The sequence below is a fragment of the Ailuropoda melanoleuca genome, chromosome 5, assembly GCF_002007445.2.
Source record: "Ailuropoda melanoleuca isolate Jingjing chromosome 5, ASM200744v2, whole genome shotgun sequence".
Classification (NCBI taxonomy): Eukaryota; Metazoa; Chordata; class Mammalia; order Carnivora; family Ursidae; genus Ailuropoda; species Ailuropoda melanoleuca.
The window spans coordinates 42,232,598-42,245,100 of NC_048222.1; the positions used below are offsets into that span (position 1 = coordinate 42,232,598).

The window sequence follows — 12,503 nt, forward strand, 5'->3', positions numbered from 1 at the left end:
TCTGCGCGCCGCACCGCGCCGGCTCCTGCTGCCGCTGCTGCTGCCGCTGCTGCTGCCCGCGCCGAGCGACGGTGAGCGCCCCGGGCCGCCGCGGACGGAGCCCCAGGAAGGGCGAGAAGGGAGTAGGCGGGCGCGAGGGGGCGGACCTGGGGAGAGCGGCGCGGACCTGCGGGCGGACCGGGGGCGGGAGGGACTTGTCCGAGAAGGGGAGACGAGCGGGACGGGGCGGAGCCCGGGGAGAGGCCCCGGAGGCCGGCGGCCGGGACGGCAGGGGGATGCTGAGGACGCGGCTCCCGAGGAGAGACTTCGGCTCAGTGCGCTGAAGCTCCAGGACTCGGGCAGGACGCGCCCGGACCGAGGAGCACGGAGCGCGGCAAAGCAGGAGCTAGGCGGGCGGGCGGGCGGGAGTTGGGGAGAAGGGAAAACGAGCCGGGGGGCACCTCAGGGCTGAGTCCCGTCCGAGGGGGCGGGCAGGGGTGCGCGGAGCCCGGCGGTGGGCCAGAGAAGCCCGAGGCGGCCGACACCGAACGCAGCCGACCGGGGGCTGGAGGCGGGTCCGAGGGGGCACGTCCCGGGTCTGGAGCTGGGGCTGGCACCGGGAGTGCGCGGCGGAGACCGAGGAAGAGGAGGAGGCAGAGTCCCGGCGGGCCGCGCGGAGGGAGGCGGAGACCCGAGAGAGGCCGCGCGAGCTGGGGAAGGGGAAGAGAAGCCGACCGAGAGGGAGCGAGCGGTGGGGACGCTCACGTGCCTGCCGGTCCCCGGAGGGTGCGCTGGCAGAGTGCCCCTGGCCCTAGGCTTGGGGGCCTGCCCGCGTTGCTGCCCAGGGCTCCGTCACCACCACCCTGTTCCCTCAGGAGCTCTAATGGGCCCATCCCACGGGAGAGGAGCGCACATCTAGGCCCTTCCCCTCCCACCCCAGATTCTCAGCAGACACTCGTCTAGGCGGTATTCTCTCTCCTCTCAGCTCCGGAGGAGCAGAATATCGCGTCCGCATCTAGGAGAAACTTTATCCCTCGACTGCTCTACCGGGGTTGGGTTGGGGGCTGAAGCACCTGAAACGCAGGGCAGGGGAAGGGTGGGTAGGGGTTTGAAAGGTTGTGACCCTCAAATGTCTTAAAATATTACATATCCCTGTGGCTGGGGGAATCGTCGGTAACCCCAGTCCCCCTCCGCCTTTCTCCCCACCCACTTTCCATCTCCCCCAACCAGGGAGGGCGCTGGTCTGTTGGGGGAGGGGCCAGCTCCAGGATCGCTAGTTCCCTGGAAATGTGACGAGGGGTCTGTGGCTGCCCTTTCAGACCAGGTGTGTTCATTCCTCCCGGAGTGAAGTTGTAACTGGTCTGGTAAGTTGCTCGTTGGAGAAGTTGGGGACTTGGCATCACGCCTGGGATTGGAGTGCTTGTCCTTCCTGTCGGGCTTCTCCTGATTGCCGGATCACCTTCTTCCCTCTCTCTTCGTTCCCTTTCTCTTCTTCCAGTTGGTTTTGTTCTACAGGAGCGGTGAGGTCGCTGGGAGTAAGGATTCTAGAAACCTGGCTCTTCCTGGATTTTGGGAAAGCTGAGTTGACGCTTGGTACCCCTCAATTCTCCTTATGTCAAAGGCAAACCAATCAGCACAAACCAAAACCCAGAGCATCTTAGGGGAGAGGCAGTAGGGCTGGCCCACAGCCTAGCCTGTACCTGCTACTGGGCTCACACATCCTGCTCCCTGCCGGCATCAGACAAGATCTCAGATGGTTTTGCCAGCAAAAATAAGCAATGATTTCTTACTAATTCACTTTATCTTTGTTTTCATGGTCACTCTGAGTCTGTTCATCTTGTTCAACAACTCTATGACACAAGCTACGTTATGTTTCTGATTTAAACACACAAGGACTGGGAAGCTAGGACAGGTTAAACACTTTGCCTAAGGTCACACCCTGGAAGTCTGTGAGGCTTCGGTGTTCAGCCAGAGTGATCAGAAGTGGCAGCAGCTGTGTTAGAATCAGTCTTACTTTTGGATCTCAGATTTGTAACTGTTAATTGTGACACCCTGGACACGTTGCTTCATTATCTCTGGGCTTCAGTTCCCTTATCTGTAAAAAGAGGAAATGGTACAAATAATCTCTGAGATGGTCTGCTGGTTGAGAACGATACTACATAAGACAGCACTTTGTAATGCATAAAGTTCTATATATAATAGAGATTTCTATTAACATTACTGAAAGACGGGCTGGGTGCACAGATCCAGGGAACTTGGGACGCCTGTATGTGGAGTTCTTCCTGTCTGTTCAATCCACACTAACCTCTCCTTTTCCTTCCATCTCCCCTGCCCGATACAGGTCTTGGCCACTCTGCCGAACTGGCATTTGCTATGGAGCCAAGTGATGATGTCGCAGTCCCTGGGCAGCCTATAGTGCTGGGCTGCAGGGTGGAGGGGACCCCTCCAGTGAGAATCACCTGGAGGAAAAATGGGGTGGAACTGCTGGAGAGCACCCACTCCACCTTGCTGGCCAATGGGTCCCTTATGATCCATCACTTCCGGCTGGATCGGGGAGGCAGTCCCTCCGATGAGGGAGACTATGAGTGCGTGGCTCAGAACCGCTTTGGGCTGGTGGTCAGCCGGAAGGCTCGAATCCAGGCTGCAAGTAAGTGTACACCCCTTACTGTTTTTTTCCCCAGGCTGGGGATCCAGGGTCAGCCCAGGGGTTGGGGGCAGGGGAAGCAGTTCCCTCTTCTGCAGCCTTCTGGAGGACTCATTTCTCAGCATGGGTCATTGAGAGGTACATAGTAGTCATTCGGGGTGGTGGAATTACAGCCTGTGCTCATTGAATTGATTGGACTGTGATTCAACGAGAATATAGCCACATACGGCTGGGGGGAGAGGGAGGGAGAAAGAGGGCCAGCTTTATCAACTCTTGGGTCAGCATGTGTTAGCTTCCACGTGGCTGTATACTGTGGTTGTCCCAGTTCATTGAGCAGGATTCTTGTGTCTCAAGAAACAACTGTCATGCTTTATGGGTGATTTAAGAGAATGTTGAAGTGTAATTTGGCTACATGCAATTTTAAATTGTGTGCTGACTTTAGAATCTTTTGGGTAGGATAATGATATTCTGAAGCTCGTCAACTATTCGTTTTACAAAAAACATGGTAGATTAATTTCAAGGTTATCACAACAATGACATTACTCCCACTCACCTTCATGCTAATGTGACTTTTAAAACAAATTTTCAGCTTTATTGAGGTATAATTGACAATAAAATTGCGAGTATTTAAAGTGTACCTTGTGGTGACTTGATATCTGATGTGTTTTGCATGGGAGAGAAAGGGCCAGGCAGGGTGTTCCGGTTCTAGAATTGTGCTTTGCTCACATTGATGGACCGCCAGTTGTTGTGATGAGAATATGGCTGTGTTCTACTGCCCTGTCCTGCAAAAATTCTGTTTGTTCTCTAATTTGTGCACGTTTGTGGCGTGTAAACCCGAATTCTCTGTGAATCTTGAAGGTGGCAGGCTGGCGGGGGGGCGGGGTGTGTGTCATGCTTGCGAACTGTTGCTCTTGAGAGAAGGCAAAAGTTTTAGCAAGTGGTAAGTGTTCTCTACCCCACAACTTCATACTTCTGGGGGAGTGTCCCTTAAAGACGCTGCTTAAAGAGGCCACGCCTTAAAGGTGTTGGTAATACTTCTACTTTTTAAAGATTTTATTTATTTATTTGAGAGAGAGAGCACAAGCAGGGATGGGAGGTGGGCAGAGGCAGAGGGAGAAGCAGGCTCCCCACTGAGCAGGGAGGTGACATGGGGCTCGATCCCAGGACTCCGAGATCATGACCCAAGCCGAAGGCAGCTGCCTAACCGACTGAGCCACCCAGCTGCCCGATGTAATTCCAGCTAACACTTACCAAGCCCTTGCTGTGTGCTGGGTCCCCTGTCTCAGTGTTCTGCATGAATGATTTCATTCAGTCATCACAGTGGCCCAGGCAAATAGGCAGTCTTTGCCCCCCTTTGGCAGATGAGGAAACTAAGACTTAGAGGGATCCCATGACACTGCGGTAGGCAGAGGAGCCAGACTGCAGTCTAGCAGCTGGAACCCTACCTCTCCTGCTTAACTCCTATGGCATGTTGCCACTTCCCCAGCTGATGGCCGGCGAGTTTCTTGCTGGCTCTGAGGGCATTTGCACAGTTGCTCAGAATGGCTGGTGAGTGATGAATCGTTCTGAGGCAGGAGTCCTCTCAACTGAGTTTAAGATGCCCCTTTGTTCTAAAGAAGGCTGATTCAGGCCCCCATATGGAGCTCTCCGGGAGGCAGCCCTGGACCTGGAGACCGAATAACTTCTGGCTCAGCGACCCCTCACCCCCAGCCCTTGGTGGTGCCGGGAAGGCTGGTGCAGCCTCTGAGCAGATGGCCGGGTGTGAGGAAGAGAAGCGTGGATGTGGACGCAGGGTGGGGCCCCCAGGAAGATTTGCCGTGGAGAGAAATGAGATTTCTCAGGGAGAGGACCCCCACACTCTCCCTAGCTTGTGTCAACACTGGTCCCTGCATTGCCAGCCTAGAATTCTGGGAGATAAATCCCAGGAGTTTATATATAGCTAATTGTAAATGTGCTTTTCTATAAATGGTAATACCTTCAAGATGTTTGGTTTCCTTAAACCCCTACATTATAAGAAATTCAGCTGTGGGCTCTGGCTGGGGGAAGGGCCAGTGGGTGAGGTCAGCCTGGTTAATCCTTTGGGGTCCTGGGGACAGCTGGGGGGTTGCCTCTAAACACCGCAGTCTGCTATGGCCTCTCTCTCCCCTGCAAGGCTTGTGACCCCATGGGGGAATGCCTGGATACCAAGCAACCGGGTGGCTGGATCTCCTTTTCTCACTTCACAAGCCGATGTCCCTAGAAACCTCCAAAGCTGATTAGCCGCCCGAGTTTTCTCCTTTGGTAACAGCTCCCTGCCCGTGTGGCCACAGGCACCGCAGGTGTTGTGTGACATGGGAGGGTGCCGTGCTGAAAGGTGCGAGGAGCCCTCCGGAGCCCCTGCTTCTCCTGCCTGCTCCCTGGGGGCTGACAGGGAGGTGGCATGCTAAGCACTGCTCACAGACACGCGGTCTACCCAGTGGACTCGCCAGTGGGGCACACGGGGGCCCGGGTCTGTGGGGGCAGTCCTGCTGGGGCATCTGAGCTCTGGGCCAGAGGCAACAGCTAGGAACGCCCCCTCTTCCACCCCAGTGGTCTCAGATGCTGTCATTGAAAGATGGCCTGACCGGGTTGGGCTACAATGCTGGCTGATTCCTTGGGGGATTTGGTTCCCAATATCTCCTTTTTAGGACAGAGTGGCTCAGGGTCCTAAGAGTATTCATGCTTCTAGCATGTCTGGTTTCTCTGCCCTGAAGTCCCATGTGCTTATAGTTTGGAGGCTGCAAACTGAGACACTTGTTAATAATGAGACAGACCTAGACAAGTTAACCTCTCTGTGGGCCAGTTTCCTCACCTGTGAAATGTGCATATACTCCTACTGTTGTGGGCTGGTTGTAAGGCCTGACACACCCCACGATTCGCCTAGTACATAGGAGGCACATGGGAGCCAATACTTCATTCTTCATTTAAAGGTGATTTTACTGACATTGCCAGCAAAAGCAAACTGCCTGACTCCATTCCCAGCCCCCAGCTTTCTCCCTCACTGGGATTCGGTGAGGAAGTACACCAGGGAAATCTACCAGGGAGTGGAATTACTGGAGCCAGAGAGCAACTTGTTCTGTTTTAACTCCTTCCTGGGAGGGCCTGGGGATTCTGCCAAGCCTCAGAGTATGAGCTGAAGCTGGGTTGGCCTGTGAGACCCTCTGCCATCCCTCTGGAGCACTCCGAGGGGGGCGTGTGCATCACCCAACCTGGTGGGAACAGGTGCATTGACTCATCCTTGTTCAAGTCTGTGCACCTGGACGACCCCAAAGAGGAAGGGCTTGATTTCAGGGCCCTGAGAGCATGACCTGAGCCCAAACCAAGAGTCAGATGCTCTACCGACTGCACCCCCCTGGTGCCCCTGAGAGAGAGAATCCTAAGTGAGCTCCACACTGGGCTCAGTCCCACCACCCTGAGATCATGACCTGAGCTGAAATCAAGAGTGGGACGTTTAACTGAATGACCCACCCAGGCGCCCCAAAACTGAAATCTTTAAAAAAAAAAGATGGGCTAGATACAAGGAGGGGGGGTGATTGGGGGGCCCACCGCTAGCTCCCCTCTGGCAGACGCCCTCAGCCCCTGCCCTGCCTTTCCTGGTCTCAGGCCCCTTGGGGAATCAGAGCAAAGATGTAAGTGGCCTAGAACAGGACTGCTCAAATTCTGCTGTGCCCATGCAGTACCTGGGGAGCCCGGTAAAATTCATATTTTGGGTCAGCAGGTCTAGGCCAAGGCCTGGGGGTCTGCGTGTCTCACTGGAGCCCAGGCGACGCCGACTGCTGCTGCTGGCCCACAGGGGCTAGGGCAGAGCCCACCCCCAGCCCACGACGGCACAGTGAGGTCCCTGCTGCTCACCGGTGAGTTCCTAACCCCCCTGTGCCTTTGTGCCCTCAACTGAAAAACAGTCACACCCCATCGGCGGGTCGGGGCTGTTGGCGGATGAAATGAAGTGATTGGGTGTAAAAACCTGGCACAGGGGGCTTGGCCTCTAGAAAATGGTCGTTAAGTAGTGGTGTCAGGGCTAGGTACTGGCCCCTCATTTAGGGTGAGGTTCAGTCTGTCTAGACGGTGGCCAGGTTCTCAAGGAGCCGGGATGCCTCCTTCCCAGCGTGGGGCTGTCCTGGCTGGGTGGGCCCCACGGCGGCTGTGAGGGTGGACTGCAGAAGCAAATATGCCCCCCTCGATGGACTTGGGCAAGTCGCTTACCCTTTTGGGGTCTTTATTTTATATATATAATTTTTTTTATTTAATCTTTTTAAGTTCCAATGCAAGTTGTTTACACATCACTTATTTTTTTTAAGTTTACTTACTTATTTTTTAGTAATCTCTACCCCCAGCGTGGGGTTCAAACTCATCACCCCCAGATCAAGTGTTGCATGCTCTACCGACTGAGCCAGCCAGGTGCCCCTTAACTTCTCAGAGTCTTCAAAATGCTGGAAATAGTACTTACCAACAAAGAACGTTGTAAGGATTACCTGTGATAGTCTGGGTAAAGAACTTAGCACAGTGCAGGGCACCTAGAAAGGGTCCCTTGAATATTAGCATTATTATTCTGAGAAAGGCGAAGTGCTAAGCTCCTCCTGTGGCTATTCCAGGAAAGCCCCTGGTGAGCCCAGACTCCTAGAAAGAGGCTGGGGGTGTGGCAAGGGGGAGTCTCCCCCTGCCTCCACTGACTTCTCAGGCCCTCAGGTACCCACTTCTAAAGTCCGAATCATTCTCAACCTGTCTGAGGGAAAGCGGTTTAACCAGCTACTCTGGAACCCGCTTTCAGCAGTGAGATCCGTGGTTGTGTTTGTCTGCGATCAGGGTCTGGACACAGATCCGAGGAACCAGGTCGGAGGTGGGTGGCAGGGAACCATGGGCTGGAGCTAATGGGGAGATCAGTTTGTGTGTGGGGGTTCAGTGTATTGAGGGGACCCTGGAGTGTAGGGTAGGGCAGTGGGCTGTGGAGGGAAGTGGTTCCTGGCGCGGTGGCTGGGAACCCCAGAGGCCTATGTCACCTGGAGGCTGGACACTCGGGCCTGGCATATGGAGCCCAAGCTTTTCTCTCCTCCTTGAAGGGCAGCTCAGCTGCGGTGGCCCTGAGGAAGCCTCCCCACTGCCTCTCAGACTCACATATCTGCCTACGGAGTAGAGCAGGAAGCAGGTGTCACAGCGGACGTGTCACCAGTGTGAGGAGCGGCTGGCAATGCGGAGACCGGCTCTCCTTGCTGGCAGCTCACCTGTGCGTAACCCAGAGTCAGGGGCAAATGCGTGAGGGTCAGGCCCTTTTCACCTGCCGGTCCATACCCCACCCTGGCGCTCCTCTGACACCCCTGAGCAGCTGTGAGGTGTGAGGGAAGGGCCTCCCTGGACGCCGGGGGTCCTGTGTGGCTCTGGGCCATCACTCACGCTCTCTAGGGTTTGCTTTCCTCATTGTAAGAGCAGGTGCTTGGACTCAGGTTCTCTCCGCCCTGAGGTGTGAAGGCTTGCTTGCCATGCAGCCCTTCCTTGGGACGCGCTTGCCTTGGCGCGGCCTTTTCCCGGTCTCCTCTTGCCCCCGTTTGTCCCTTAGCCGATCCCTCCCTCCCCGAAGACCACTTAGCTTACAGTAATTTCCTCTCCCCCTGTAAGGCGGGGAGTATTTGCGGTCTGTGGCATTCAGGCTCAGCCTTCCTGTCAGCGATGGCTGCTTACATTGTTAAGTAACTGTTTTGTGGCTGGATATTCCATCTGTCTCCTCAACTCGATTTTAAGCTCCTAAAGGGCTTCTCTTTGTATTTCCCACGTCCCCTGCCTGTGGAGCTTGGTAAAAACTAAATGAACATGTGGCCCTCCGGGTGCAAAGCTCTGTCTCTCTTGTTTCTCTTGCTGCTTCTCTTTTGCTTTCTCTCTCTCTCTCTCTCTCTCTGTGTGTGTGTCTCCTGGCTTTGTAATTGATAGCATAGCTCAAAGGAACAGAAGCTTGTGAGTGGGGCAGATCGGCAGGGGAATACAGCACACTCAGGGCACGGTCGTGGGGCGGCTGTTGCTGCGTGTTTGTCTCCAGATGAACAGAGACTCTTCCTCGCCAGATGGGGCGTGAAGCGGAGACCAAAGTGCTTGGTACCCTTCAGGCCTGGGTCTCGGGGTCTCCTGCCTTGGACTTCGTTCCCCGGCTGGGGGAGGCCCCCTGTCCCTAGCCACGCTGGCCCCGGCTGAGGGGGGAGGGCCCCACTCGCCCCCACCCGCAGGACTTGAATGTGGAAGTCGAATGCTTCTGGTTCCCACACCTTGGCTCCACTGTCGCAGGCAGCCAGCTGGCCCCTTGAACACAATGTGCAAATCTCCTCTGTTCCTGTTCCCGGCATTGTCCGTGGCCCGGCGCCTTGGCTGGGAATGTGGGCCCGTGAATAGGAGAGGCATTTGCAGCCTGCAAATGAAACAGGCCCCCAGCCCCCCTTAACCCCCTGTCCCCTCCCCACCCCCAGCGAGAAAGGACTTTTTCACTCCTGGCTTTCTTGTATTGCCTTTCCCTCTTCTCTCCAGAGTCCCTGCCGGCGCGCGCGTGCGTGTGTGTGTGTGTGTGTGTGTGTGTGTAAGAGAGAGAGAAACTTTTCACAGCAGCTTGAAGGCTGTTCTACACGGGCTTTAAAAAAGTAGAATGGAACAGAAGGGCACGCAGGATGGAAAACCAAACAGCTCACTGCTCTCTTTGTGTAGACCGGACCGAGTGATTCCAAAAATGTCTGTGTCGTGTAAATCTCCGAGGGCACCCTAAGATTCTCCGGCCATAGCCTTTGTTTCAACCGGGAATGTGGAGACCAGCAGCGTGTGCGTGCTGCCACGTGGACCCGTGTGGAGGCCTGAGCAGACAGGTGTGTGCCTGAAGGAGGTGCATGGGGCCCAGGAGTGGGGTCCGTCTCTTCTCCAAGGGTTTCCCTTGGGCCTTGTGGCCAGACCGAAAGTCCAGAGTGGACGGCGCAGGCACAGGGCAAGAGGCGGTGGCAGATGATTTTTAGGTCCCGCAAGGACTGACACTTATGCAGCCAGCTGAGGTGGGAGGAGAGGGAGACAAGCCCTAGGTCACTGGTGGAGGGTGGGGGCTTCCCTCCCGGGCGTGCGGTCCTGGCCAGAGCACCTTGGGAGTCGATGCCATACGCTTATTTATTTATGAGGCTTTGTGACTGCCCTCACATACAAGGGGAGGACAGAAGACAGATGGGCACAGTCCCAGTGGCTTCCTGAGGAAGGTGCCTGGACACATGCTGCTAGGACCAGTGAAGGGGGAAAGGCAGGGGTTGAGCAAAGGTCTGAAGAGGGGCAAGCAGGAGGAGCTCCTGGCCAGACCCCAGGCCCCAGGGAGAGGGAGGGAGTGGGGAGTATGGAGCTACTACCAGCCAGCCAGCCAGCCAGCCACCTGATTCAGGCAGGGGGAGAAAAATTTGATGCAAAGGGTTCTCCCACACACTTTTCTCTATCCCATCTCTGGATCTGGGTTCCCTTGACACTCTCCCACAAACTGCCCTCCACCCCTGCCTTCTTGTGAGGCCATGCTTAGCATCTTTGTCTTTATCCCTCAGCCCTTGTTTCGCATGCCCTGTCCTTTCTCCAGCTCCTCTCTCTACCGTTCTCTCCTTCCTCCTACCTGTTTCTCCAATCATGGCAACTTCTGTGCCCGCCATCCTCCGCTGTGCTGGGAGAGAGAGAACCCTCTGAGGAGCAAATGTAGGTGAGCTCAGGCCTGGGCACAGAGCAAAGAGATAAGAAGAGGACAGACAGAGGGTGAGGTTCAAAGATGACCCCCACGGAAATGGTCCATGGCGTCCCCAGCTAGCGGGAGCCGCCTGGGGGCAGACCTTCCTTGGGAGGAATCTGAGAACACTGGCGCCTGCTTGGGGCCTGTCTCTGAGCCCGGACACTGACCACGGTGGGTGGTGGGGGCAGCCCCAGGCCGAGCTCTGGAATGCTGGTGAATGCTGGTGTTGGGTTGCAGTACAGATGCGAGCAGTGATAATGGACAGGAACTGGACTTTCTGGTCTGGCTGCTGCCCCAAGGCCATTGGAATGTGAGGGGGGGACCAGCGAGAGGCTCCAGGGCCTTAGGGTGGGCAGACAGAGACCAGACCACCTAAATGGAGAGGAGGGGCAGACCACCGAGAGAGAGAGAGAGAGAGAGAGAGAGAGAGAGAGAGAGAGAGAGAACCGAGTCCTTGCCCTTTCCCAGTTGCAGGCTGCAGCAAAAGAACCCTCAAATCCCTGTCTGGCTGGGACCTCGGAGGGCTTCCCAGCCTCCAGTGGGACCACAGGCGTCCAGAGCAGTGGGACGAACTTTGGAGCTCATCTGGTCCAAGCTTCTCACTTTACAGACTTGAGAACTGAGTCCCCAAGTAGGTGACCTGCCCAAGGACATGGCTAGCTCTCCAGCCTGGGCAGGTAAGAGAGCCTCTCCACTGCGGCATACCTCTCACCTGCCTGATGCCTCTCCGTCAGAGAACGGAGGGATCTTTTTGTGTGCTCCCAGCACCGAGGGGAAGCCGGTGCACATATACACACACTTCTGTTCTTCTTGCGCCCTGCCCTGCCCCAGGCTTTATTTGTGGCTGCGGTTCTAGATGTGAGTGTTGACCAGCGAACGCTGAGTGTGGGCTCCTGACATCCATGGCCTATTTCAGAGGGCCTCCAAGCTTCCAAAGCGCGTTGGATGCTGAGCCTTGTGATTCGAGGTCCACTTATGTGCTGGCACTGGCACTGAACTAACTCGTTGAAGTCTTCCTAGTAATATGGGGCTGTGCTGTCCTAAGCCCTTGATGTGCTAATTTACTTAATTCCCACAACATTTCCATTAATAGGTATTACTAGCCCTATTTTACAGATGAGTAAACAGAAGCCCAGAATGGTTAATTAACTTGCCCAAGGGCACACAGTGTGAGCAGGGAAGCTGGGATTTAAACCCAGGTCTGCCTGACCCAAAGTTCAATGGCCTGAGCGTCTTTAGAGGGGGCTAGAGTCCCTTGAGAACATAATCAGAATTAATGCCTCAGAAACAGAGCTGGGTACCTTGGCACATACGGGGTGGAGATGAGGAGTGTCGGGAGCAGAGCCTTGAACCCTGGCCAGAGTGGGAGCTACATGCCACCCCCACCCCGAGCCTCTGCCGGAGCCCACAGTGTGGAGGGCCATTCGGCTGGGAGGCTCTGCATTGAGAAGGCTTGCCCTACCCTGAGTGAAGGATACAGGTTCCTGGCAGGAAAGGAAGCTGAGGGGGTGCTGGGGCTGCTGGCGGTAGAGGTGGGAGTTGCTTCTTCCCGAGGAGGAAAGACAAGTTCCCTCCCCCGTGGGGCCCCCTCAGCTCCCTTTCCCTTTCTTGTTTCCGCATAATGACGCTGATTGCTCCACATCTGTCATAATTACTCTTTGTTTGAAAATTCAGAACAAATCACAGGAGAGAACTGGTGTGGCTAGAGAAGGATCCTTCTCCCCAGGGGTCCTGTTGGGCGGGGGAGGAGGAGTAAAAAAGAGCCATAATCAGCCTACCCGAGCCAGGCTGCTGATTGTCCTTGTGCCGTCCCCTTGCCTGGGCAAGGTGGCCTAAGGCCTCCTGGAGTTGGATGCCTCTCTCCCACAACCCAAGGCCGTGGTCCCTGCCTGCTGGGGTGGCTGGGAGAATCTGCCCCCACCCCAACCTGGAGGAGGGGTCTGCATTTGGGCCCCTGCCCTCCTGGCCCCACTGAACAATGGGTTGGATGGCAGGCTTCACATGCAGCCGGCTTCTTGGTAACCTGAGCAGCCCAGCAGGGAGGGGCAGGCCATGCCTGCTAGAAGGGTGCAGGGGGCCTTACTGGCAAGGGCAGGGGGACAGTTCTTGCTGGGATCCTTGGATCAGGGCGGGCATTGGGTCTTGGGG

At 55.9% G+C, this 12,503-nt stretch overlaps 1 protein-coding gene across 1 annotated transcript in view; it reads left to right on the plus strand.

Annotated features, from left to right (window-relative positions):
• IGDCC3 (immunoglobulin superfamily DCC subclass member 3) overlaps window positions 1–12,503 on the plus strand; it is a 38,921-nt gene that overhangs the window by 482 nt on the left and 25,936 nt on the right. Inside the window, exons 2-3 of the mRNA XM_034661702.1 lie at window positions 2–71; window positions 2,321–2,626. Of these exons, the coding sequence (XP_034517593.1) occupies window positions 2–71; window positions 2,321–2,626 (376 nt within the window). The remainder of the gene's footprint in view (window position 1; window positions 72–2,320; window positions 2,627–12,503) is intronic.